Below are 25,410 nucleotides of genomic sequence, written 5' to 3'. Positions count from 1 at the left end.
TAAAGAAGAAAATCTGTTACACAGCCCCACCTAGCTGGCCAATCTACCTGCTTCCTTACCCCTTCACCCCTCTCCTTCCTGCCTTTCCTGGCTCTCTGTGCCCAGCATTCTGTTCCTTCAACAAGCCCTGCTCCTTCCCATTTTACAGCTTTGCACATGCAGTTGTCTCCTCCTGGAATATTCTCTTGTTCCCTCTTCACCTGGCTAGTGTCTACTCAGCTGTCCTCTCTCAGCTCACTGAAGCACTGCCCTGGGAAGACTTCCCTGACCCCACAGTCATGGCCAGCCCCCTGCTACAGGCTCTCCTAGTCCCTGGCACTTGTTTTCCTCTCTTATCTCAGTGAATTCCTTGTATTCTTTTGGATTAATGTTTCTCCCACTAGACTGAAGTGTCCAGAGGGCGGGGACCATGTCAGTTTTGCACATCATTGTATCCTCTGTACCTTAAATGAACAGTACTGGAGCCCAGGTGGGTTCTGACTTAACACTTGAGTGAATGAATAAAGAGACTGTTCTGTGCCAGGCTCTGTCCTATTTGCAAAACTTAATGTTCCAAGGTTATATGAGACATCTTGTCTTAGACACTTCATTTTAGGCCCTTCTTCCTGTTTCCATGGAGACAGGCAATGCCTTCTGAGTGACATTGGATCCATACTTTCCAGAGTCTAGAAGCAGGATTACTGAGCCCTGCCTTCCACTGGATGGAGAAAGGACTTCACTCCCTCCCACTGATTCCTGCCCTTGCACACAATTCCAGTCCTATAGTCCATCCACATAGTTTTTTCTTCCCAGATTGTCTCCTGTTGCACCATCAAAGCAGCCAACAGCTGCAGCAATGCTCCCGGCATAGGGCTCCATTCAGAAAGCAGGGAGCCTATGGACCCTGTCCTTGAATCCCCTGCCTTCCCGGGGAAGTGTGGGAGTGTGGGGCAGTGTGGAAAAGCCTTGAGGAAGAAAGAAACTGAGCAATAACTATGGGCCAGGCTTGGTGCCAGACGTTTTAACATATATTATTTCTCATAATGTAAAAAGCAACCTGCTAAAGAGACAGTGCATTGACTGGGCTTGAGGCCAGAAGAGCTGGGTTTGAATGTTAATTCAACCCCTTCCTAGCCATAGGATGGCATCGGGGCACACACCTCCAGGCCTCAGCTTCCTAATCTATAAAAGGAGGATTAGAAGGTCCACCTTCTAGGGAGGATTAGGTTATGTGAATACTCATGGCATGGCCCCTGGAATACAGGTGACGTTTAGCCAATGTGAATTCCAAAGGGCGACTTGGCAATCTGGTCCAATCGTGTTACTCCACAGAGGGAAACTTGGCCCAGAATGCGCAAGTGACTCTCCAGGTCCGGGACTAAAACATGGGCCTCTCAACATCTCAGCAGGCAGGTGGAAGAGATGGAGCAAACTCACTTGGGCCTCTCAACATCTCAGCAGGCAGGTGGAAGAGATGGAGCAAACTCACTTGGAGAAAAGATGGGGAGGAGGGGAACAGCGAGGCCCAGGCCAACGGCACCACAGGGCCCCTGGCAGGACATGGACAGAGACAGGGTGATTCCAGGGCTCTGTTCCCTTGCTGCCTGCCTCCATGGGCCCCATACACGTGCTCATAATTCTTAGACACAAACAAAGCTCCTGACACGTGATGGAAACACAGCCGCCAAGGGGGATTGCCAAGGAAACTATCTTTGAAAGGCTCATTATTCTTATGAAGAATCTGCAGGAGACAGGAGTTCTCAAAACAACTCTCGCTCCGCCTCTCTCCTCAACAGGACTCTGTGGGAGCTTCTCTTTTAGTAATTATCCTGTTGCTTGGTAATTATTTGCCTCTCCTGCTAGCCTGTGGGACTGTGTTTTCTTCGTCTTTGCATCACGAGTATCTAGCACAGGGTCTGGCTCATTGTAGTACCTGGCAGATATTGGTGGGAAAAACACATGGCTGGTGTAGCTTCTTCTCTTTATTCACTTTTAATTTTTTCTCTTTTATCCATTCACTGAACAAATCTACTGAGACCCTGCTCTGTGTCAGGCCCTCACTGGGGACACAGAAGCGAATGAGAGCCAACCCCTGACTTGGGGGAAGGAGCTCCTAGAGTGAGGCAGGAGACAGACCTGTCAACACACACCACAAACGTGACGCCACCACCCAGGTACAGGCACCACCTCCAAGCTGGGCCCTAAACTTTATCGGCCTGTATCTCTTCAAACCAGAGAGGCTCAAAGGTCTTATTAGGGGCCAAGCTGTCACTCTGTTGGAGAAGCCTTCCCTCTCTATTCCATAAAAGCACAACTCCACAAGCCAAATCAAAGGCGCCCAGGGCTGGAAGGACAGACTGCTGGGCCACAGGTCTCCTGAGCCTCTGCTGCAGTCTCCCTGGCAGGTGGCTGCCCAGTTGCTGCTCGCACTGCCTGGGGTGGGCTGCACATGTCTGGTGAGGCAGCCTCCTCCTCAGTGGCCACTGGTTAGACCTGAGCAGAAGTCTGCATTACAGTCAGTTCCACTCCTTCCTATCTCTGCACTGATCCCTGTTTTGCGCTCTGGAGCCACCCTTTTAGTGAATGCCCTGATGGCTGCCCCAGGACAGCCTTTCAGGTATTTGAATGGGGCAGCAATTGGGTCTGTATCCCTGGCTTCTCCAAGTAACACATGGCCTACAACAGTTCAGACTTGGTTCTCACAGCCCTCACATCTCAACTGCCCTCCTTACAACGTGTCTCAGTTGGCTATGTCCCTTGGAAAGTGCAACTCCAGAACTGAAAGCCATATTGTAGGTGTGGTCTCCACACAGGCCACACCTTCTCTGCCCTGGAGTCTGCACCTCCAATGATCAGCCCAACAGCTCCAGCTTCATCAGTGCTGGCTGCCCAAACACCATCCCTCGCCGTCCGCTTCACAAACCCCTCCTCCATGACTGAGGAATCAGTTCCAGGTTCTTCTCTTTATTCACTTCTCTTTATTCACTCTGTCCAAGGGACAGAGCCAACTGAGACATGTTGTAAGGAGGGCAGTTGAGATATGAGGGCTCTGAGAACCAAGTCTTTATTCACCCCTACCCCCACCCCCACCTTGGCAGCAGCCCCTATCAGATCAGCTTCAATAGTTTTGTACCTGCCTCTCTAGACTGGGCACTTTCAGGCCAGGGACCATGCCTGCTTCATCTCTCTTTCCCTCTCTCCCTCCCCTCCTTTCCTCTCTCTCTTCCCTGCCTCTTGCCTCCTTCCTACTTCCACAAACATGTACTAAATGCCTACTATGTACCAGGCCATAGGGATCACTAGCATAGAGCTGGCACATAGTAGGAGGCCTACTTTCTCAATGAGGAGTTTTAAAATAGCTCATACAAAATCAAATTCTAACAACCGTATTTACATAACATAAAAATGTTTTCCTATTTTTAACTCAGCACCTTTTTTGTCCCTCTAAATGATAACATCTCTTTAAGGTTTCTGAGATAAGTTTACATACAAGGCATTTGATTCTCACAACAACGGTGTCAGCCAGGCAGACAGAAAGTCCTCACCTCGCCTTCCAGAAGCGAAAACGTGGTGCAGAAAGCGGAAGTAAGTTGCCCAAAGTCACGTAGTGAGTTCGGGCAAAGTCAGGACCTTAATGGAGGAGCTCTTTCCCCTCTATAATATCCCTCCTGGTGGGGTATACAGATACAGAGATTCCAAATTTGTCTGCAGATGTCTGGACTGGTTTCGGCTTGAAATGACTCTGACTGGCTCTGGCTGGAGCCAATGACTTCTGCAGGTCCCAGCTCAGAGCTCCCAACTGCATCTCCTTAGAGAGTTGTCCCTCTGGGCCCAGGCCCCCAACAACCTGGCTGGCTACTCCCACTGCACAGCGCCCCCTACCCGCCACGTTTACTTCCTAGCATTCAGCCAACCCTGAAAAAGAAGACCTTAGCCCCAGAAAGCAGTGGCGTCCTGCCTAAGAGTGCCCATCCACATTCACACCCGGAAGCCCTACCTGTGCAGCTGTCAATCAGTCTACCAGCCCAGGGCCACACTGAGTCCGCCAGATGTGGTTCATCACACGGAAATACCAGCTAGGACCACAGTTAGGAGAAATGCTGCTTCCACAAGACTTAATTCTGGGTCAGGGGTGGAAGGAGAGAACTGTGTAGATCAACAGCACCTGTGACCTTCTTGTGACTCATTTTCCATAGACCAGAGGACGGAGAGTCATCGAACGTTTCAGAGCAAGCAAGGGACAGAGGAGGAGGCTGCTGTTTCAGGGGGATGCACATCTTTACGATGGGAATCCTACAGATAGTCCCAAGTCCTGGACAAGGAATGGGTTTTAGGGTCACCCAAACCTAGGTTCACATCCTATCTCACCACTTACAAGTTATGTGACTTTGTTCCTTAATCACCGAGGTCTGGTTTCTTTATCTGTAAATGGGAGTGACACCTGCAGACTCTAACCTTACTGTGAGGATTTAATGAGAGGAAGTGTGTAAAGGCCAGGTAAGGGTTCATTCCCTCTCCCTAGGCTGTGGCAACTCCGTATTTTACAAAAGTTGAATCAAGATCTGGGGCGAGTTCCTAGTTCAGGTCTTTCCCTGCCACTCCGGCTTCCTTCCAGGCAGACATGTTCTTCTGAAATTCAGGGAAATGGTTGCACTAGGTGGGTAGGTGGCTAGGTGGCTATGTTTTCTTTGTGGTTATTTACCTATTTATTTTTGCCACTGTTAAATACCTTTTCTAGATTTGGCCTGCTAACAAGAACTGAATAAATTTCCAATTGTATGAGAAATATTTTTAAAAGCACTCTTGATTGTTTTAGCACCGAGAACGCAAAGTCAAAGGCACAGTAGATTGTCCCAGTGGGCTGCCAGGAACCTGCTAATTCTGCTAATGACCCTTTTTAAAATGTAAAGTGTTGGACTAAGGCAGTGCTCAATTCTTGTCTAACACTATGCTCCTGGGAACTTGCAAATCAATCATTGTCTTCCCCCAACCCCCATCTAAAGCAAAGGATCGGATCTGGAGCAATTAATCAAAATTGGTTTCCTGTGTCCAGAGGGGATCACTCCAAATGAACGTGGAATTGCAGAAATGGATCTGCACCAGGTGATTTATAGGGTGTGCTCAGAGAGCAGGGGCCAGATGAAGGGCTGGGGGATGGGAAGAGGCAGCAAGAACCAACACTAGATGGCCTTAATCTCAGGCCATTTTGTGGCAGAAGGAGTGGATTCACCTTGTGTAGCCCCAGCTGCCATACTGCTGGGGACCAGGGCAGTAATTAACTGGGAAGCTGTGGTCAGCAAAACTACCCATAACATGAGCTATTGGCAAGGGCGTTGCACATTTCCAGTTTGCAGAGGACTTTTGCATGACTCCCCACAGGGCCCTCACTGCAGGCCTGGGAATCAGGTATCCCTTGCTATCAGAGCTCTGGCCACCTGCTATCCTGAACTCTGGGAACAAACAAATTGAAATAACATGTTATCCCTTGCTGGCCAAATTTTTATTTCCTGAATTTGGGAACCAAATATATTCAGAGTGATGGATATTTGTATTATTGCTATCTATTGGAGGCTTAAAGAAATTAAGAGACTCAGTTAAGGTCACATAGCTAGTAAATAGTAGAGCTTGGATTTAGAACCAAGCCTATTGGTTGTAATCCTCACTTGGAATTAGACATGCCTATGAAATGTGTGGTGATGGGGAGGGTCCTCTCACCCTAGAGTTAGGAGCCCTGAACTGAGCAGGGAGTGGGATTGGCCAACCTCTTAGATTACCCTGTAACCAAGGGCTCATGATTTTATGCAATCAAGACTGTTTAGAAAAAGTGGCTATCTAAAGTACAGAGGTATGCAGGCCTGAACAGAGGCCAGCCAGTATAAAACCAGCCATTGACTGCTCTTTGCTCCGCAGTTGCCAGGACCTCTCACAAAACTGCCCCTTTCATGGGAGCAGAGACAGTTATTAGTCAGAGAAGAGCCTTGTGGAGGCACCATGGTGAATGTGGAGGCAGATAGTGAAACTTGTCATTCATTCACTCACTCATTTTTCATTCAACGAGCACTTTAGAAGACACTCTCTATGGTAGACTTTGGGCCAGGAGCTAGGGCTACAAAGGTGAACAGAGAGACCTGGCCCTTGCCCTGGAGGAGCATGGTCTAATGGAGGGACACACACATGAGCGGATGACACAGTACATGTGGCAAGTTCCATCATGAAGACACACAGGGAGCAGCTTACCCAGCTTGGGAGGTGCGGGAAACGCTTCCTGGAGCTGTCCCCTGAGCGGAGTCTTGAAGGATGAGTTAGCCAGGTGGAGAAGCAGGAGAAGGGCATTCCGGGCAGGTGGACAGCGGGGGTAAAGGCAGGGAGGTGAGAAGCAGCATGGTGCACCGAGGGAACAAGAAGCTTCTGCGCCACGAGGAGCCCACGGATGGTTTAAAGCACGGGGTGACATGGTCAGATTTGCATAAAGATCCCTCTAGCAGCTTAAACCAGTAGCAAGCAGTGGCAGTAACTTTTAAATCTCAGCATCTGAAGCTCTCTTGGCCCCAGGTAAGAGTTCTGGGACCATCTGTTGAGATCACTATACACAATGCCAGGTTAACAAGTAATCCAGACCCATTACATGAGGACAAGGGACAGAAATTTAAGTTCAATTCCACTGACTGAAATAAAATGCTCAAAATGGCAGTCTCAGATCCAACACCCACATACTGCAGATAATAATGGATACCAGTTTTATCTTGGTACCTCCAGGACCGAGTATATTTCTTATGAATGAAGAATCTGCTGGACCATTCTGCATTTAGTAACCTACATTGCAGTCACCCAGGCAAGCTAGTACCAAAAGGAGAAAAACTGTGTATTGGCTGTGATGACTGGTCAGTACAGCCAGGATGTCTGAGTCAGATGTGTAAAGACCTGACCCCATTCTTATTTTCCCTCAGTTTATATCTGGGTCCCAAGATTTAAAAAGGGTACTAGGCAAGCCTGCTGGAGGACCTGGAATGGCCCAGCCAGAGTGTGGCCCTGTGGGGTATGGGCTTAGTTTTTACTGGGAGTCCCACTTGTCTGAAACCTGATTCTTTTCAGGCCAGCCCAGCCTCCTTCAGGTGAGAGGGAGAGACAGCAGGCTATGGAGCTGGAAGCCTAGATTCCAGTGCTTCCTCCATCTTCCAAGGCTGACCAAGCTGGCAGGTGCCCCCTCCTCTTTGAGCTTCCCTTTCTCCTCTGTTACCTGAGGCCAAAAAATTGCCCCATAACATTGGGAGGGTTCAGTGGAATGTCACAGAAAGAAATGCTTTGTAAACAACGCATACATATAAATTGTTAGAATATTATCATTTAGGTCTGTAGACTCAAGGTAATTCAATAGCTGTAATTCTTTAAAAGCAATCTTCTTAAGAATGTTTGCCTCAATCAACTTCATGTATTACTCACAGCTAAGTATATATCTATCAGAAAGTGGACATGTACTTTCAAGTACTCCAAAGGGAGGGGAAGGGCATGAAGTGATACGTTTAGTGTCCTCCATGGGTTCCCTACAGCCCTCATGTCATTTCATCCTCACTGTGCTCCTCTGAGGGGGTATTAGTGTCCCCATTTTCAGAGGAGGACACTAATGCTCCAGGAGGTTAGTGAGAGACACAGGGTTGCACGGCAGCACTGATTTCCACCCATGAACCTTGTAAATACCTAAGAGCACTGTCCATGTTAACCAGTATTCATAGGGTAAATAACTTAGTACATACCAGTGTTAATTCTAGTTCTCCCTGTTGTAGGAATTCTAGGATGGTCTAGGTGTTATGAGGATATATGCATCAAATGGCAGTGTGGTGGAAGTGGGGCTTGGATCACATGCCTGGTTCTGTGAGAACGGAGTTTGGGCTCCCTTTGTTTGAAATAGCTGTCTTTCCTGTTTCAGTGGCCTTGGCTGCCCTAGCCACTTTCCTAGCCCTGCTGGTCTCAGGTGGTGCTAGGGGTGGAGCCTTGCTTTAAGGCAGATGGTTCACTGGTTACATCCTGAAAGAAACTTCTCTACCTATGGTCCTGAAAATGTGAACTGCTTTGACATTTTAGCAGTAAAAGGAGCCTTAAACCACAGTGACACACTAAAGGAGTCCGTAGACTTTGTGAAATAGGACTGTCAAGTCCTCCTCAAATCTATGAGAAGCAGGTTGTAAATTCTTAAACTTTAGTGAAACAAAAGAGGGAAGAATTTCACAAAGAACACACAAACTCTAAGGAAGAACTGAAATACGTTTATAGCTAACTTAGCAACAATGACCTCTTTTCATTGAAAATAGGGGTCCAGGCCGGGCGCGGTGGCTCAAGCCTGTAATCCCAACACTTTGGGAGGCCGAGGCGGGCGGATCACAAGGTCAGGAGATCGAAACCATCCTGGCTAAGACGGTGAAACCCCGTACCCCGTCTCTGCTAAAAATACAAAAAATTAGCCGGGCGCGTTGGCAGGCGCCCGTAGTCCCCGCTACTCGGGAGGCTGAGACAGGAGAATGGCGTGAACCCGGGAGGCGGAGCTTGCAGTGAGCCGAGATCGTGCCACCACACTCCAGCCTAGGTGATGAGCAAGACTCCATCTCAAAAAAAAAAAAAAAAAAGAAAATAGGGGGCTGGTTTGAATTTTGTTTGTTTGCTGTTTGGGGGAGGCAATGTGAGCGATGGGTTACAGATTCGCCTCCTGGGGCTCTGGGCAGCAGAGGGGAGCATGGTGGGAACCACAGGTGGAAGAGCCTCTGGGGGAGCCCTGAGTGTGTGGGCAGCACTGACAAAGCTGGCAAGGCCCTTGCCTTCCTGCCTCCTCCATTGCCCAATGCTTGTCCTTTCTCTGACTCTGAGTATGTCTCACCTTCTCGCACTCTCTTAGGTTACTCTAGGTGTCTTCATATGTGTGCCTTCCCATGTCTTTTTCTCTCTGTGCCACTATTTCTACCTCTCACGTCTCGCCTGTCTTTTTTACCACCTCTCTCAATCCCCGTTTTGTCTCTCTCCCTTAACTTGTCAAAATAGAGCTTAATAATATGCTTTTATGTATTTATTTCTTGAGCAGCTTTTGTGTTTTCTGCCTCATACAAAAGTAGACAGGTGGGTGGGATGTTTTCTATTCATGTGGAAAACAAATACATACGACTTTTCATTTATACCACCCTTGATTGATTTCTACCCCTGCCTCCCCCAAAACTCAGCAATCAGGTCCAGCAATAAAAGTCCACCCTAGGGCTCCCAGCTTAGAGCAAGAGAGGATCTGTGGTGTCGCCTGACGCATAAGCAAGCGAGAGAAGCATGATGGGGAGCATGCAGAGGTGTGGGTGCAATCTGGGCAAATGGAAATGGAGATCCCAGTTAGCAACCGCCCACTCACGTGCACCAGGCCTCTCCACCACCGAGCTCTGCCACTCTCCAGCCTGTGCCATGACTCTCCCAAGGGAACTACCCCCGAGAACTTAAGTTCATCTGGCGTTTGACGGCCCCCACCCTCCAACCTTTGCTTGGCAGACCCCTCTGTCTGGCATGCCTTGGTCACCCCCAGCTCTGTTCACCTGGTCAACACCTACCCATCGCTGAAGTCCTCCCTGATCCATGGAACCAGCTAGAATGGCCTCCTCCTTCGTGCCCCACTGTGATCAGAGGCAGGGTCTCAGTCATCCTGGTTTCCCTAGTGCCCAGCACAGTGCCTGGCACATAATAGGTATTCAATCAACATATGTTGGAAAAATGAAGAGTATAAAATCTCTTGTCTTCCACTTTACCAGAAGGATAACAAAGTGGGAAAACTTGGTCCTAGCTTTCAGGTTCCCACCCAGCTCCCCAACATTTCCATTTCTAGACTTGCTCCCTGCGGTGGCCTTGCCCTTACATATCCACACCCCAGCTGCTTTCCAGGGCTCCCTCTGCCACAAAGCCTTCTGCAACTCCCCAGCCCTTGTTGGAAGAAGCCTGTCCTTCATCTGAGTTCCCAACTACCTGATCTGTTGTTACTTTACTTGGTTGCCTCTCTGGTGGCTGTTTCAGCACCCCCACATAAGGCACACACGTGACTGTCACCCACACAACCCACAGTGAGCCAGCCCCCTAAGGGTGGAACATCCATAATGACCATAGATTAACTGAGCAAGTGAAGGCATCTCTGCCATCCCTTGGGAGGAGAAAAAGCCAGAAACGACAGTCCTGCCAGTCAACAGGAAGGAGGCAAAGAGTCAGAGCCCAGCCTCCCAGCATGGCAAGGTGGTGCTGGGGGCAGGCAGTCACTCTTCCCGGCAACATGGGATCAGAACGTTACACTACCTTGTTGGCCAGTGCGTCTCCCGGTCCATCTTCGCTTTCCCAACACTTAGCTCTGACTGCTTGCAAATAGTATCTGAGAGGCAATCTAAAAGAGTCAAGCTGCATTATGGAGAGCCCCAGGAAGACTGCAGGGCACAGCTCATCTTGCAGAGAATGGCTCAAATGGAAAAGGTTCGTTCCTTCACCTACTCAGGTGGGCCTCATCAAGGAAATAAGATCAAGAAAGTGGTGTTCGTCTTTAGCATTTATTTATAATTGGAAAAACTGTTGTTTGTTTGTTTTTCTGAGCAAGCACAGACCACAAGCACGTCACAATCAATTGGCTATACATGAATATTTTTGTCATTCTCTTACAGCAGGAATGAAATAGCACCAAGAGAGGTGTGCGCTACACATTACATAGACAATCTGTGGTATGCAACAAAACCCAGGCCACAAAATCGTAATTAGACACTTCCTGTCTGCCTCAGAGAGGCAAAGCTATGTGGACCGAATGGGAGCACGGACAGAGGACGGATTGCTGAGGGAAGCCAACGCACAGCTCTTGGGGCTGCTTTTGCAGGCAGGAAAACAGCGGGAAAGCTTCAGTCCCTGCTCCCTCACCAGAGAAGGACGGAGAACCACAGGGAAATGTACAGAGACCAGTGGGACAAGCATTGGAAGCTTGGTCACCTTCAGGAAGGCAACACCCAAACACTGCTTGTGGAACCAAAATCAGTTTCATTCAGTATGTTTGGGATATAGAATGAGACTGGCTGAGTTTTATTTGTAAACAGTAGAAATCAAAGGAAGTTTCTTGCCATTGAAGCGACACATTCAAGAGTCAAAGTGAACCACAAACAGGGTTTTCTCAGTGGGTGTGTTAAACAGAAGGGGATACTGACAGGTTGAAAAAGACATTCTACAGGTCCTCTAAAGCCTCGGGTGGGCAGGGTAGGAAGTTGGTCCCTGGGGCAGTGAGTGGGGGCGGGGGGTGGGGAAGCCTGCGGGACCCTTAGGGCAGACTGCGATTTGGGCAACACCAACTTGACTTGGTTACAGGGATCAAGTCATGTGCACCCTCTGGTTGTGTGGCTGTGGAGACAGATTTCTTTATACTGCCCACCACTCCCAGCACAGTGCCTGGCACACAGGCTTCTAGCAAGAGAATGCTAAATGAATGATCCTCTGTGCATTGTAAACTCTGATTTACTTGATCTGCAAAAATAAAAGATTATTCTATGGAGAAATCCAAACTGTGGCTAGCATCAACATGTCTGACTAATGCCAAATCTTGAGAGACTGAACATACATTGTATTCTCTGGATACAATTAAGATCATGTTGCTAGAGCTTTCTGGTAAATGTTAAGATTAGCTGGCAAAGAGTCGGAATCAGTACTGAGATCCACTCCAGTCATTTCCTGATAGCTTTCAAAATCTGCGACTCGTAAACACCGAAACCCACTGGCATTTTCTACCTTCTTTCATACTTCTCCTTCCTCACAGTTTCAAACCCTGAGATAGAAAGGAAGGTCGCAGTGGGCCTCACCCATGACTTCATTTCTGGTATTCCTATTCTGTTAATAATTATGGCTCACATAGCACATGCCAAATTAATTTGCAAAAGACTTCTCACTCAGCCCCAAGGTGACAACCAAAATGATGTAAGCAGAGACTTTGCTGCCTGAATGGTCAGAATGAGAGAGAGTTTGCGGAGGCTCCACTTCCTCCAAACCAGAATGACCTAAAGGGACTTTGAGGTAAGGAACTGTGAGACCCTCACTCTTCATCCCTTTCATTATAAAAGAAGAGCAAGCCTGTGCCGGGGCTTGACACTGGACGGCAGCCCAGCATGTCAGAATGCTAGGGATGAGAGAATTTTAAGGACAGGAGATATAGAGTGTGCTGAGCAATATACACATCACATTGGCAAATTTTATTTTTCTGGTAACTGTTTTGCGTTCCCTCACAAGCACTGGGTTTTTTTTTTTTTTTTACAACAACTCCCTAATTCCTACAACACAACTCTAGCACAGCTAAGGTGGCACTTGCCACCCTGGGGGCTTTGGCCACACACACACACACACACACACACACACACACACACACACACACACACGACACGGAATATACGGGAGAGCTGCTTTTATATATTAATGAGGTCAAAGCTGCTTGCTAATTAGTTAGCAGAGCAGTCTCCTAGTCTGCAGCTAAGTCACAGACATTCTCCCTGACCTAAGGCCTGGCACTGCTGCCCTCTCTGGGGAGCAGACCAGAGCGGTTCAGGAAGGGAGAGTAAACATCGCCACACTTGCCACTACGTCTACGCCCCCTTGGGTCTCTCAGAAACGGAAAGTCAAATTCCAAATACACTATCCCTACACCTTGAACTTTCTTCCTCAGACATTTCCAACCAGTCGTTCTGCAAAACCAGCAGCATTGGACAAGTGGTCGGCTGAGGGGAATCAGAGGAAAACAGCCTCCTCATTTCTGTGATCTTCCTATGACAGCTAGAATGTACCTAAAGCACCTAACCTGTTTCACCAGCCCTGGCCTAGTTTTAGTTATCAGTGGCAAATCTATGACTTGGTATACAATTTAAAGCCCACTGATAGGAAACTAAACACAGGCACACATGTCTAATGGATGATTCTATGAAAAGACCACTTAACAGACACAATTCCCTTTTACTGACGTTAAGGCCAAGGTTGTTTCTTTCTTTGTTGTTTCTGTTTAACATTTCCTCAAATTTTGTCAATTGCTGAAGCCCAGGCTGAGCTTCTGTGGCACATGGCGATTCTCTGAATTCTGGAAAAGAACACATGTACCTAAAGTTCAAAATCGACCAGTGACACAGATCTTGGGGATCTGGGAGGAGGAGACCCCACAGACACTTCCAAGCACTGCCAGAAGATTAGTTTCGCCTCTCCGACCTGCCTGCCTTGCCCATCAGCATGCAGTCGGAGTCCCAGGGGAGGGCACAGCCAGAGGCAACGCTTCCTGGTGCTCCAGGGGCTGCCCTCAGGAGGAGGCCTGCCACTTAGTCTGTGAAGCAGGATTCTTCCATCAAAAGAAGCCAAACCAAGGAGCTCCTGGAACACTCAGGACCAAGGCAGATGAGAAGCCTCTAATTAATTTTGTGGCCTTTTTTGGTTTGTTGGTTTTAAAAAAAAAAGTTGGGGGGAGGGAGAGAGAGAGAAGAGTAAGAGGAAAGTGCAGGGAAATTTACTCTTTCGCCTCAGCCAGTTTATTGTTCATCTCTTTGCTTTGCTCCTTGTCGTCTGGCTTGGTGGTACTCGGGCCCTCCGCACTCTTTTTCTTGGCAGCCTGGCCTGACACCGCCTGCTTGTCTTTGGCCTTCCTTGTGGGCTTATGGCTCGCTGAGGTCTTTTTTGGTTTGGAACTCTGAACACTAGGTTTCTCCACCTGCACGGAGAGACAGACGGCAAATACAGAAACACAGAAAGGCGGGGAGTGGGAGAGAATTTAGAGAGAAGATATGGTTAATTAAGGAATAACGGTAATGACAGAGGTTGGCTCCCAGAGGAGCACAGTGTATAAGGTGTTCCCAGGGACATTAGGGCATTCGGCATCTCCCGTCTGAACTCCCCGTTCCGTTGCTTTGGCAGCACTCACTGGTCACGTGGGCGCCCTTGTCCTGCCAGCTTTCCCCAGACCACCCCAGGCAGTGGCCATACCACTGCTGGGCAATATTTGAGCCCCTCCCTGCAGGAAGTTACACCTCATCACATTGCTCAACTTGCCCACAGGCATAGGATTTTGCTTCAGTCAATGAAATGTGAGCAGTGACTTGGGTCACCTTCAGGCGGAAGATTTGAGAGTCAGCCTGTGCTGCCTAGTGCTCTCTTTTCCTCTGCAGCAGAGAGAGACTGCTTCGCCACCTGAGACCCAGATGAAGAGGGTTAGAGCAGCAGCCAACCCACAATGGACATCAATAAGAAATAAACCTTTGTTGATGTAAGATGCAGAGGTTCTGGGGCGGTGGGTCACTGCGGCACTCGCTGGCTTCCCCTGTTTCTGTCTCTAGGCTGGCTCACCCATATGGAGAAGCATCCTTGCTGAGATGCTTTGGGCAGGGGAGTCTCCAGTCTCAGCTAGGCTTTCTGCCGCCAGCCCTCTGCTCCTCTTCTCTGCCTGGCTCCCCCCCATTTTCCCCAGAGCAGCTGTTCTAAGCGCACTCCACTCTCCCCAGTCTCCCTCCTCTAACTCTGTCCCCTTCATCTGGAGAAGATGGCCTTGCCTGCTCTTTCTCAGGAAACTTCGGGGTCACTGAAAGTGACCCCTCAATAGGCCACCGCCCTCATCCATCTCTAGATTTAGTTTCCCTCATTTTCCTTCCTTTCTCCTCTACGTCCTCTTTTGTCCAATGCCGATCCCACGCCCCGGGTTCCAACCCATCTCTGGATGGACAGAGCTGATGCTGGGCCTCACAGGCTGGATCATTCACTCACTGAGGTGCAGTGGCTTTCAGTCACTCCTGACCTGTAAGGAAAGGAACCAGTTGTCCTGGTTTGCCTGGAACTGAGATGTTTCCTGGAACACAGAACTTTCAGTGCTAAGATGGAAGAATCCCAGGCAAACTGGGTCGGTTAGTTACCTTACCCATAAACTGGTCCTGGACCAAATAGGAGACTCCACTTAAGTGTAAGACTTTTAGACAAAAGCAGAGAAAAGGCTAATTAGGTTCCAGAGTTATTTAGGTTCTCAGACATTTTCTGCTATGATACAGAGGACAGTGGATATTTGTACAATTCCATGGGGCCTGGCATCAGAAGATGCTAGGTTGCATGGCTTGTATGAGTCCTGCTTCACCAGCTATATCTCCAACATGCTTCTTCTGCTCACGAACTCCTACGTAAGGTGGAGCAATGTTACCTTAGGAAAATCCCTGAGTCTGCTTTCACAAACTGTTCATTTTGGTAACAAATTGCTGGGAACATATCTTATAGCTGATGCTACAGGTGCGTTGTGAGAGACTGAGAAGATGAGAGAGGGCAGGTACTTTTCAGGGACTAGGGAGGGAAGAAAGGGTCCAGTGATTGGAGCCAAGGATGAGGCAGGGCATGGTCCAGTGGGAGGGGAGCCGGGCATGGGGGCCTGCAATACTGGGCCAGCCCTTCCCGGGGCCCAAGTGCATCTATTTTAAGACAAGGGGATTTAGGGCTCAGGTGAGGTTTTCTGCCACTGTTTATCTGGATTTCTCAAAATCGGAAGCTAATTCCCTGGAAATCTGCCAGCCTTTAAGCTGTCTTTATTTTAGGTGATGTTCCTCTTTAATATTCCCTTTGAGTTTAACAAAGGTTCCTGTTGAAGACGCCCCTGGTCTTCACTGTCCTTTAGAGGAAGCAGGGATTTTAAAGGTGTCCATAGGGACTGGGCCAGATTTGACAGCAGCCCACCCCATGCTCTGCTGCAGTTAACCCTTACGGTCCAGGCTGTGCTGATGGGTTCCTACAAGTTCTGTCTCACCTTTGGGGGTTCCTTGAAGGGTTCACTGTAGAGGCTGCGTATTCTTCTGCGATCAATGACCTTATTGTCAGCTGCTGTTGGCTTGCTAGCCTCTCCTTTGAACTGAGCACTGTAGCTGGTCTCATGAACCATCTTATCATCTGGGGGCTTGTACTGGGGCTTGGCCTTTATTGGTTTCACAGGCTTGATGTCCGTCCATGCCCTGAATTCATTCCTGTTAGTCAAAGAAAGCATATGTGATATGAAGCATTATCTGCCTGGAAGCAGAGTTCCTGAAACAGGGCTGCCAACACAGCAAGCTCTCCATCAGTGCTTGCAGTATTGACTGAAGTGTGGCTGGAGGGTTAGCCTCACTCTTTCATAAGGAAGAGTGTAAATCTCCCTTCTTGCAAAGTTGACCCAGGTCGGGTTGTGGCAATAGTAGTTGTGCCTTGGAGAAAGAGATCAGGCTCCCAGCTCCACACTGTGTGACCATGGGGAGGCAATTCTAATCTTCAGGGCTCTTTTTCCCAATCTTGAAAATGAGACTGAAGAAACTCAACCCATTCATTCATTCATGAAGTCAAAAAATACTGAGTGTCTGCTATGTGCAAGGTTAAAGAGTTGTGAAATTAAATGAGACAATATATTAGGCACACTGTGTGATATACTGTGGCATATCAATGAATGCCAGTTCCCTTCCCCCCTTTTTCATAATGAAGAACTTTTGTTGCCCAGATTCCTTGAGGATAATTCCCCCATTTGAATAGCAGAGGACTTGCTTCTTGGAGTGCCAGAACTTCAACAATCTTAATTACTTTAGATGAACATCCTTGTGAAATGTCTAAATATTTGCAGATCTTTAGTAAGCAACACAGACTGAACATAATTTGGAGCTCACAACTACAACTTGTATTGGGCTGTCGGTGTGTGTGGGAGCGTCTTCATGTGCTCTGGTGTAAATGGCTATTGGTCCTTATCCTAAGTGATCCTCATCATGCTGCTTTTTTGAGTCAGTGTGTTAGTTTTCTTGTTCTCTGCAATCCCTCTCGTGGTTTCTAATCGGCTGTTTATGATCTGTTATAGGACTGGAGAGTAGATGGCTGACAATGATCAAAACAGAGTTAAAAAATGTAGCTGCTGACGGAGGTCACGAGGGTCTATCTTGTTTGTTAAGTGCATGAGAGTCAATGCATGAGCTCTGTGACTTCTGGGGTCTTTATTGGGTCTGTTCTCCTTTGGGGGCACAAAAAGCTGCATTGTGGGAAAGGAGGAGTTAGGGCATGAATACCTGCGGAGTTAAGTTCTTCTAAGGCCCACTGTCTCCCTCACTGATGACTCCCTCCTTCAGGGCTGAGAGGACTACCAGGAACAAGGAGGCCGCAGGAGGCAGAAGAAAGAGCTTGGACTGCGACGGAGACACGCAGGCCCTTGCGCTAGCACTGCCTTATGCTGGCAGGCCTTTCCCTGCTCTAAGCATTCGTTTTCTCATTTGTAAAATGAAAGAATTAGGCCAAACAAGGTCCTTATAATGTCCTTCTAGCTCTGAGGCTGTCTTAGTTGATAAAGCTGATTTGGTAATACTGAGCTTGCTGGTTATTTGACCTCCTGATCTCTGTATTTCTCTAGGGGAACTGGCTCATATGTGAAGAAAGACCACTGGCTTTTAAGAGACCCTTCCCTGAGCTTCAGACTGTCCTTTCCAGTGCAGCCTGCACCTCCGCCTTGATGCCCTGTTGTTATGGTTCGAACGTTTGTCCCCTCTAAAACTCACGTTCAAACTTCATCCCCAGTGTGGCAGGATTGAAAGGTGGGGTCTGTAAGAGGTGACTGGGTAATGAGGGCTCTGCCCTTGTGAATTAATTAACCAATTCCTGGATTAATGTATTAATAGGTAATTGATTAATGAGTTGCCATGGGAGTGGGACTGGTGGCTTTTATAAGAAGAGGAAGAGAGACGAGCTGGCACACTTGGCCCCCTCACCATGTGTCACCCTATGCTGCCTCAGGACTCTGCAGAGTTCCCACCAACAAAAAGGTCCTCACCAGATATGTCTCCTTGGCCTTGGACTTCCCAGCCTCCAGAACTGTAAGGAATACATTTTATTTCTTATAAATTACCCAGTTTCAGATATGCTGTTACAGGCAACAGAAAATGGAAAAAGACACCTACCAACAACTCATACTCAATGTCCCTAGACCCAAATCATCTTGTTTTCCCTGCCAAAAATTATTTCTTGGCTTAAAATTATTTCTTGGCTTAAAATTATTTTCCTGCCAATAATTATTTCTCCTCCTGGATTCCCTCATCATTCATTTTCACCCATTCATGCATTCATTCATTCATTCACTCATTCATTCATTCATTCCTTTATTCACAAAATATGTACTGAGTGCTTATGGTTTGCCCAACAGGATGCTGGGTGCTATGGAACCCAAGCGAGTAGGAAAAGGCCCTGTGAGGACCTGCAGGCAGTGTGGGTGGCTGGGCTCACATTTAGTGGGGAAGGGCATAAGAGGCTAGACAGGCTATGGAGGCCCTGCCAGCCATGTTAAGGGGACGGTCTCCACTGTAACTAAGAGTTGCCAAATGATTTTAAGCCAAGGATGAGTGTGGCCAGGTTAGTTTTGGAAAGAGAACTTTGAGAGTGGTGTGAACAGCAGACAGAAGGGAAGAGTGGAGGCAAGAGGCCAGGCAGGAGACTGTGCAGTTAGGAAGTGGCGGAAGCAGGGGACAGAGAAGAGGGAGAATGGGCAGGACTTGGAAACTCATGAGCGGTGGGAGGTGAGGTCAAGGGGGCATCTGGGGAGATGCCAGGACTCTGGCTGGGGGGCAGTAGTCCCCCACTGAGACGTGGAAATTGGGAGGAAAATGGGCTTTGGAACAAGGTTGAGGCCCTCCTGATTGTGTTCACGGCATCCCACTCACCCCAGTAATGAGGCTGTTCTTAGATCCCTTCCTCATCCCTCCTCCTCACTTCTCCATCTTCTTTAGGTTCAATCCTCCTTCCTGACCTGACTTCTGAACCATTTTGGCCCTACACACAGACCTAGGGGCTTTGGGGCTGTGGCCACCATTACGTGCCAGAGGCTACAGTCCCTCCCTCCTTCCTTCTAACCTTCAGAGCCGAAGCCTTGCCTGTTAGATGGGCTCCTGATATTTGGGCCTGGGCCTCCCAGGACCAATTCAGTAACAACCTTGCTCCCGAACATGTGACAGCAGAAACTTGGATTCTCTGTCACACCCCTGCCCACTTCCAGAACTAGCACTGAGATATGTGTACCCTATTCCTAAGCACTGCTTCTGGGTCACCTCTTGCAGACCAGCCTCTGCAGCCTCCGGCATCCCTGCAGTGGCCCCTGTGGGCTGGGGAGCATCTCACCTGTGAGCACTATCAGTGGGACATGACCCTGTGGGAAAGTTTGGTAACCCCTGATCTTGAACAACTCTGGTACGTCATCTTCACATGAGATCTTGTTAATGAGTTGCAGAACAGGTTCACTGTAATTATGACAGACGGTTAGGTTTAAGCCCAAATTCCATTTCCTAGAAACTTCTTTGTCAAGGTGTGAAAATGAGCCAAATAATAACAAATGAAAAAATAAAAAATAAAAGAGAGAAAAAAGAACTTTCTTTGAACTCTCCATAAAACCTCCAGTCACATGCAGCAACTAATATTATGTCATAGAAAGAAAATTAGCTACCATTCATTAGTTGTCTTTTATAAGCTGGAGGATTTTGTTTTATTGGTATATTCTCTATAGTTCTTATAACAACTTGGAGAACAGGTACTATTATGCCCCTTTTATAAAGGAGGATAACTAAGGCTCAGAGAGGTTAAGTGGCTAGAATAAGGCAATGCAACTAGCAAATAGCAGAGCTGGGGTCTGAGCTCAGGTCAGTCAGGCTCCACAGCCCACAGCCTTCCCACTACACTTCCACAATGCGCCAGAGCTGCAGTGTGCTTGGCCTGCCCTCACTGGAGGTGTCTGTGCAGGGCCTGGCCTGCTGCCTGCAATGCTGTAGAGGAGTTACATGACACAGACCAGGCTAGATGGCACCTAAGCTCCTCCAGCCCTGAGATGCTAGACTGAGAGCAATATGGGCCACGCTCTTGCCCTGTCATGCCCAGTGCCTCTTGACAAATTCATGGTCCCCTGTAACATGGTCTCCCCTTCCTATGCAACTATATTTTTTCTTGATCATTCATTTGTTCATCTATCCACTCATCCATTCATTTGGCATCTGCCACACACTATCCAAGGGCAGGGAATGTGCCCCACAGGGATGTATAAGCCATAGATGAGGTGTCTAGAGTTCAGGTATCTAGACTTGACCATGTGTGATCCTAAGAAAAGACAGAATGAATCAAATGGGACAGAGTTCAGAGGGCAAGAGGGAAAGGGAAAGGAATGCTTAATTCTGAAGGCGAGCGAGGACTGGGGAAAGGGGTACTGAAGGATGTCAACAGAGAAGCAGATGAAGGGAATTCAGGCACTAGTCTGAGTCTGTATGGCAGGTTCAGAGAGCAGGTGAACTGATCAGGGTGGCTGCTCAGGATGCAGGGTAGGGTCTTGGAAGCTGTGCAAAGTGCCCAGGGTGGATAGGAGCTGAGGCCAGGCAGAACAGAGCCTGGATGCCATGTTTGGAAGCATGTGCTATGCCTGGGAAGATGCTGAAAGTTTCTGAGCAAGGCAGCACTGTTTCTCCATTGATGGTGTTCTCCTACTATCAGCCTGCCCCGATTCTACCTATTCTTTAAGGCCCAGCTCAGGGGTCTCCTCTTCCAGGAACCTCTCCTGGGTTACTCAACCCAAAATTTCCCATCTCTCAGCTCCTGGTCCATTTACTTTACTGGCCATCTTTGTGGTTACCAGGCAGTTTCATGCCATTCTTCAGTTCTTTCATGAGTCCATTTTGTCTCTCTTAAGGGATAAGATAAGACAAATTTTATGACAGAATCCTACTCTTGAGTCTAGTCTCATTTGCATGGCTGCAAAGGGGTATACTATGTCAGGCTGCAGGTTAGGGTCGAGCCAGGCTAGGACTCCAATCCCTGCCTGTTTCCCACACCCTAGGCTGCCACACAAGGCTACACTCCATATCTTCTTTATGTTCTTCACAGGATTTAAGGGCTTGACATTCAGTGGGCAGTTAATGTTAGTAACTATTGTTAGATTTATCTCTGGTCAGCTGATGTCACTTCCTCCCTGCCTTCCGCCCTTCCTTCCCTGCCCTACATGGGGCAGATACTTGCTTCTCAGTGGCATGGGAATGCCTGACTCCAAAGCTCACACCTGGGGGTGGATGTGTAACCCAAGCTTGTCTTGGTGTCCTTCAAGCTCGTGGCCACTTTGGCTCCTGGAAGTAATCACAAGAAAGCCATTCCCTTCAGTCAGCCTGGGTGTACACCACAGTGAGGCCCTGGGCACACTGGGAGGGTCCCATATCTCTGAGTTTCTACTCCTGACATCCCAGAGATGCTCCTCATGCCACAGCTTCTCTAGTATTGTGATGTGTAGAAGTCACAGGGACAGGGTGCTCTGTAAGTGCATCACCAAAGGCCTGCTGTCCCCTCCACAACAGAGCCTCTGGTGGACCCTGTTGTATGAGCCCTGAAACATGACCTATCTCATATACAATCCTGCAGCGGCAGAAGGAGGGTCTGGGGCTATGACATCCCCCAGTGGGTGGGTGAACTGCAGATGAGTGGGCTCAATCGATATATTCAGATCTGGGTTTAAATGACTCTTTGATGGCTTATTTGTGCAGGGAAAATTTATGGAGAGAAGGCTGGGCCAGCCCTCAACCCCCTACTAAGGGATGGCAGAGCCAGGCCCAGTTTGAGCCATCTCATGGAGACTTAGTGGGCAAGATTTTTTTGGGCTGCTCCTCCAGAACCTTTGAACAGCCATATAGTCACATTCAGAGCAGCTGCCAAAGCAGGACTTTGCGATCTTCCTGATCAGGCAAAGTTTTCAGAGGAGTCAACATTCAACCTTCAACTCCTCCTGTCTGGTCTCTCTGTTCCTTCTGTGACCTGCACCTCTCTGTAGCATGCAATGTGCTGTATTTTACCTCAAGCTACCTGTGTAGATGACTTTCTTCCCTTCCAGACTGTGCCATCCCTGAGAGTAAAGACGGTCCTTTTGCATCCATGTAAGTCTCATCATGTCTACGACAGGAATGTGGAATGCAGCTCCCACCTCCCCATGCCTGCTCCAGCCAGGGAGGGGGTCTAAAGTTGCTATGCAACATCTCATGGCATCCATATAACTTCCTACAATATGCCCACAAGTTCTTTGATACTTCTACCTTATATAGAGCTTAATTCCTTCCTCTTCAGTGTGGTTGGACTTGGGGACTCACTTCTGACAAACAGAAGATGGTGGGAGTGGTGGTGCATAACTTCTGAGAGTGGATCATTAAAGGCTTTGCAGCCTCCTCCTTGTACTCTCTCCAGGATTACTCTCTCTGGGGCAGCAAGCTGCCATGTCATAAGGACATTCAAGTAGCCCTTGTGGAAAGGCCTGTGTCAGGAGGAACTGAGGCTTCCTACCGAAAGCCATGGGAGTGAAAAGTCCTAGAAGACCCAAACCACCCTTCACATGACTTCCTGAGAGACCCTGAGCTCAAACCATCCAGCTAAGCCATCCTGGATTACCGACTCTTAGAAACTTTATGAGGTCAAAAATATTTATTGCTATTTATGTGGCTAAGTTTTGGAGTAATTTGTTACAAGCAACAAATTCTAATACAAACCCCAATCAGAAAATTTTCTCTTCTCATCAAAAAGGGTTTAAAACACTTGTGTCATCTTAGCAAGGCAGAAAATACTGGTGTAAGTGGAGCACAGAAGTTCAAGTTTCCAGCAGAGCTGCAGCATGACCTTAATGGAGAGAAGTCATGCTCTGTTGTAAGAAACAGGGTGAATGGTCTGCAGCCTTCTTTAGAAGGTAGCAAAGCCTCCAGTGCAGCAAAGCTGATAACAATGCAACTGCCTTGGATCCAGGTCATAAGCAGAAAAAAGAAACATAGGCCATCACAGAAGAAAATGATGTCTCAGAGCACACAGCACATGCATGCTTCTCAGAAGTGCAGACAGAGGTTAACAGGGTGAGAAGAAGCATGGAACCTGGGCCAGATGATGATGATAAGTTACTAGAAAGAGAACTGGCTCTGGAGTGAGATACATCCATCCTAGCTCTAACCCATGAGCCAGGTCTTGCCTGCTCTGAACATTGGTGAACTCATTTGTAAAGGATTTATACACGACCTACTCATAGAATTGATGCAGGGGTTAAATAAGAAAGAATGTAAAGCAGTTCTTTAGTTGAAGAGGACCTGGACATTCATATCAGAATTACAAAGCCCATGGTAGACACGCGCATAATAAATGTATTTGGCTCTCATTACAGAGTCATTTATTCAACAAAAATTACTGCCTTTCTTCTGTGCTCCAGACATGGAGCTAGAAATGCAATGCGTACAGACAGATGAAGCCCCTCCCTCCACAGACCTTGTTGTCAGGTGGGGAGAGCAACAATTACATAGATAATCAAATATCCGTGACAGCTATTGTTACACTTCTGAATGCTGCAGTCAACGTTCTGGTGCCCGGAGTGGGCAAAATTTGGGCAGCAGCTTCCAGCGCCAGGCTTACTTCTGAGTGCATTTCAAGTTAGACTTGAACAAAGTAGCATTCAATGAATGCCTGATTAATTGAACCTCCAATACTGAGTACCCACTATAAACAGATGTTCCCTTTTTAAGACCTTGTTCCACTTAAGCATAGTTGCTCGCAGTCATTCAAGGGGAGATACTGAAAGAGCAATTATAGACGGAGAGCCCGAAGACAGCCTGTCACAGATGAGGCCAGGCCCCAGAAGAGGGAGGGAGGGAGGCAACAGGAGTGCGCGGGGTGGGCGGGTTTGGCCCTGGAAAGTATTGTAAAAGAACAGAGGGCAGGCTGTGCTTTCATTGCTAATGTGAAAAACACTGACATTTACAAGAAACAAGGAAATATAATTATATAAGGAACAAGTTTTACTGCTGTGAAGAACATCTACATGTGTTAATTGGTACAAATCACTTCTTGATAAAAATAGAGACTTAGAATAATGGATTGCTGCCAACTATGGTCATACAAAAATCCCTTTTCTCTGTTCATAAGGGAAGAGGAATTTATTTATTATGTGTCTAAGTATTTATTATTTATTATGTATCTAAATCCTGGGAAAATAAAATTCTTTCCCCATTTTCTTCATAAAAATTTTTTGACATTCCTCGACTGCTTTACGAATGAAGAAGACAGTGCTTTTAAGTCTTAAGGGTCTAGTTTTCCTACAGATTTTTGTAGGTGATTTATGTTGCCATGGAAACATCTTAAGTCTCTGTTCAAAAATCTTGTCTACATTTGTTATTGTAAAGTGTTCCTGAAGAAGGGAAGCCATCTCCTTTGTGCACTCTGATGGAGGCAGTCGCTGAATGCTGTCGGTTGCCAAGCTATTGTCAGGAGGTGGTTAATGGAAGCAGGATCTATAGATTAAAAACAAAGAACATCCTGGGGCCTAGAGGGCTGCAAGTGGTGTAGAGAGCTTCTGTCTCCTTTTAGAATGTAGTGGAAGATTGCTTTTTCCTGGCCAGAGATGACCTGGCCAAGAGAGGAGCTTAGAGATCTATGTATGTGTACATGCTCGCGCGCAGTTCTCAGTTTCTTTTGTGTGAAAGGGAGAAAAAAGTATTGCATGGAGAATGACAGTATTCTAATTATTTAGGATCATTTTTCTCATCCATTAATATCCAGTTCCAGTAAGTACAGGTATATACAGGTATACCATGGATGATGATTTCATAAAATGAGAAAGCACATACTTGGATAAAACATGGTCAAGTATATAAAGAAAAGTTTGAAGCTAATCTGAGTAGATAATTAATAGAAAAGAATGCTCCCTCTCTCTTACATAGAAAGATTAGTAACATCTGGCAATGATAGGTGTCAAGGTTTGGGCCCCTGTACTAGGTAAATGGCTCATTCTGCATATAGCTGCTATCTAAGTCTAGTTATGGGTGACCTGCAGCTTAGAGGCCCTTGTGCATCTGGGAAACGGTGTCTCATTCAAATAAAGTCCACAGGAACAATGTATATAAAACCATGAGGATGGACCATTAAAAATGAAAACTGCTCAAACTAGGCTGGGCATGGTGGCTCATGCCTATGATCCTAGCACCTTGGGAGGCCGAGGCCGGTGGATATCTTGAGGCCAGGAGTTCAAGATCAGCCTGGCCAACATGGTAAAACCCCCTCTCTACTAAAATACAAAAATTAGCCAGGTGTGGTGGTGGGTGCTTGTAATCCCAGCTATTCAGGAGGCTGAGGCAGGAGAATGGCTTGCACCTGGGAGGCAGAGGTTGCAGTGAGCCGAGATCATGCCCCTGCGCTGCAGTCTGGGCAACAGAACAAGATTCTGTCTCCAAAAACAAACAAACAAACAAAAAAAAACCCACAAACTCAAATTAGGAGTCAGTTTGCTTCTACACAAATTAATTTCAATTGCAGTATTTATTAGAAACTGTAGGAAGAGGCTGGGCACGGTGGCTCACGCCTGTAATCCCAGCACTTTGGGAGGCCGAGGCGGGCGGATCACGAGGTCAGGAGATCGAGACCATCCTGGCTAAC

The 25,410-nt window shown here is 47.6% G+C and overlaps 1 protein-coding gene across 1 annotated transcript in view; it reads right to left on the bottom strand.

The window, feature by feature from the left end:
- MAP6 (microtubule-associated protein 6) overlaps positions 1–25,410 on the bottom strand; it is an 81,995-nt gene that overhangs the window by 5,793 nt on the left and 50,792 nt on the right. The window contains exons 2-3 of the mRNA XM_011942008.1: positions 15,752–15,965; positions 13,491–13,687 (exon numbers count right to left, since the gene is read on the bottom strand). Coding sequence (XP_011797398.1) covers positions 13,491–13,687; positions 15,752–15,883 — 329 coding nt within the window. The 5' untranslated portion in view covers positions 15,884–15,965. The remainder of the gene's footprint in view (positions 1–13,490; positions 13,688–15,751; positions 15,966–25,410) is intronic.

Source organism: Colobus angolensis, unplaced genomic scaffold (genome assembly GCF_000951035.1).
Source record: "Colobus angolensis palliatus isolate OR3802 unplaced genomic scaffold, Cang.pa_1.0 Scaffold205, whole genome shotgun sequence".
Taxonomy (NCBI): domain Eukaryota; kingdom Metazoa; phylum Chordata; class Mammalia; order Primates; family Cercopithecidae; genus Colobus; species Colobus angolensis.
Note: the sequence above shows the minus strand (reverse complement) of the source record. Positions and strands in the feature narration are given on the sequence as shown.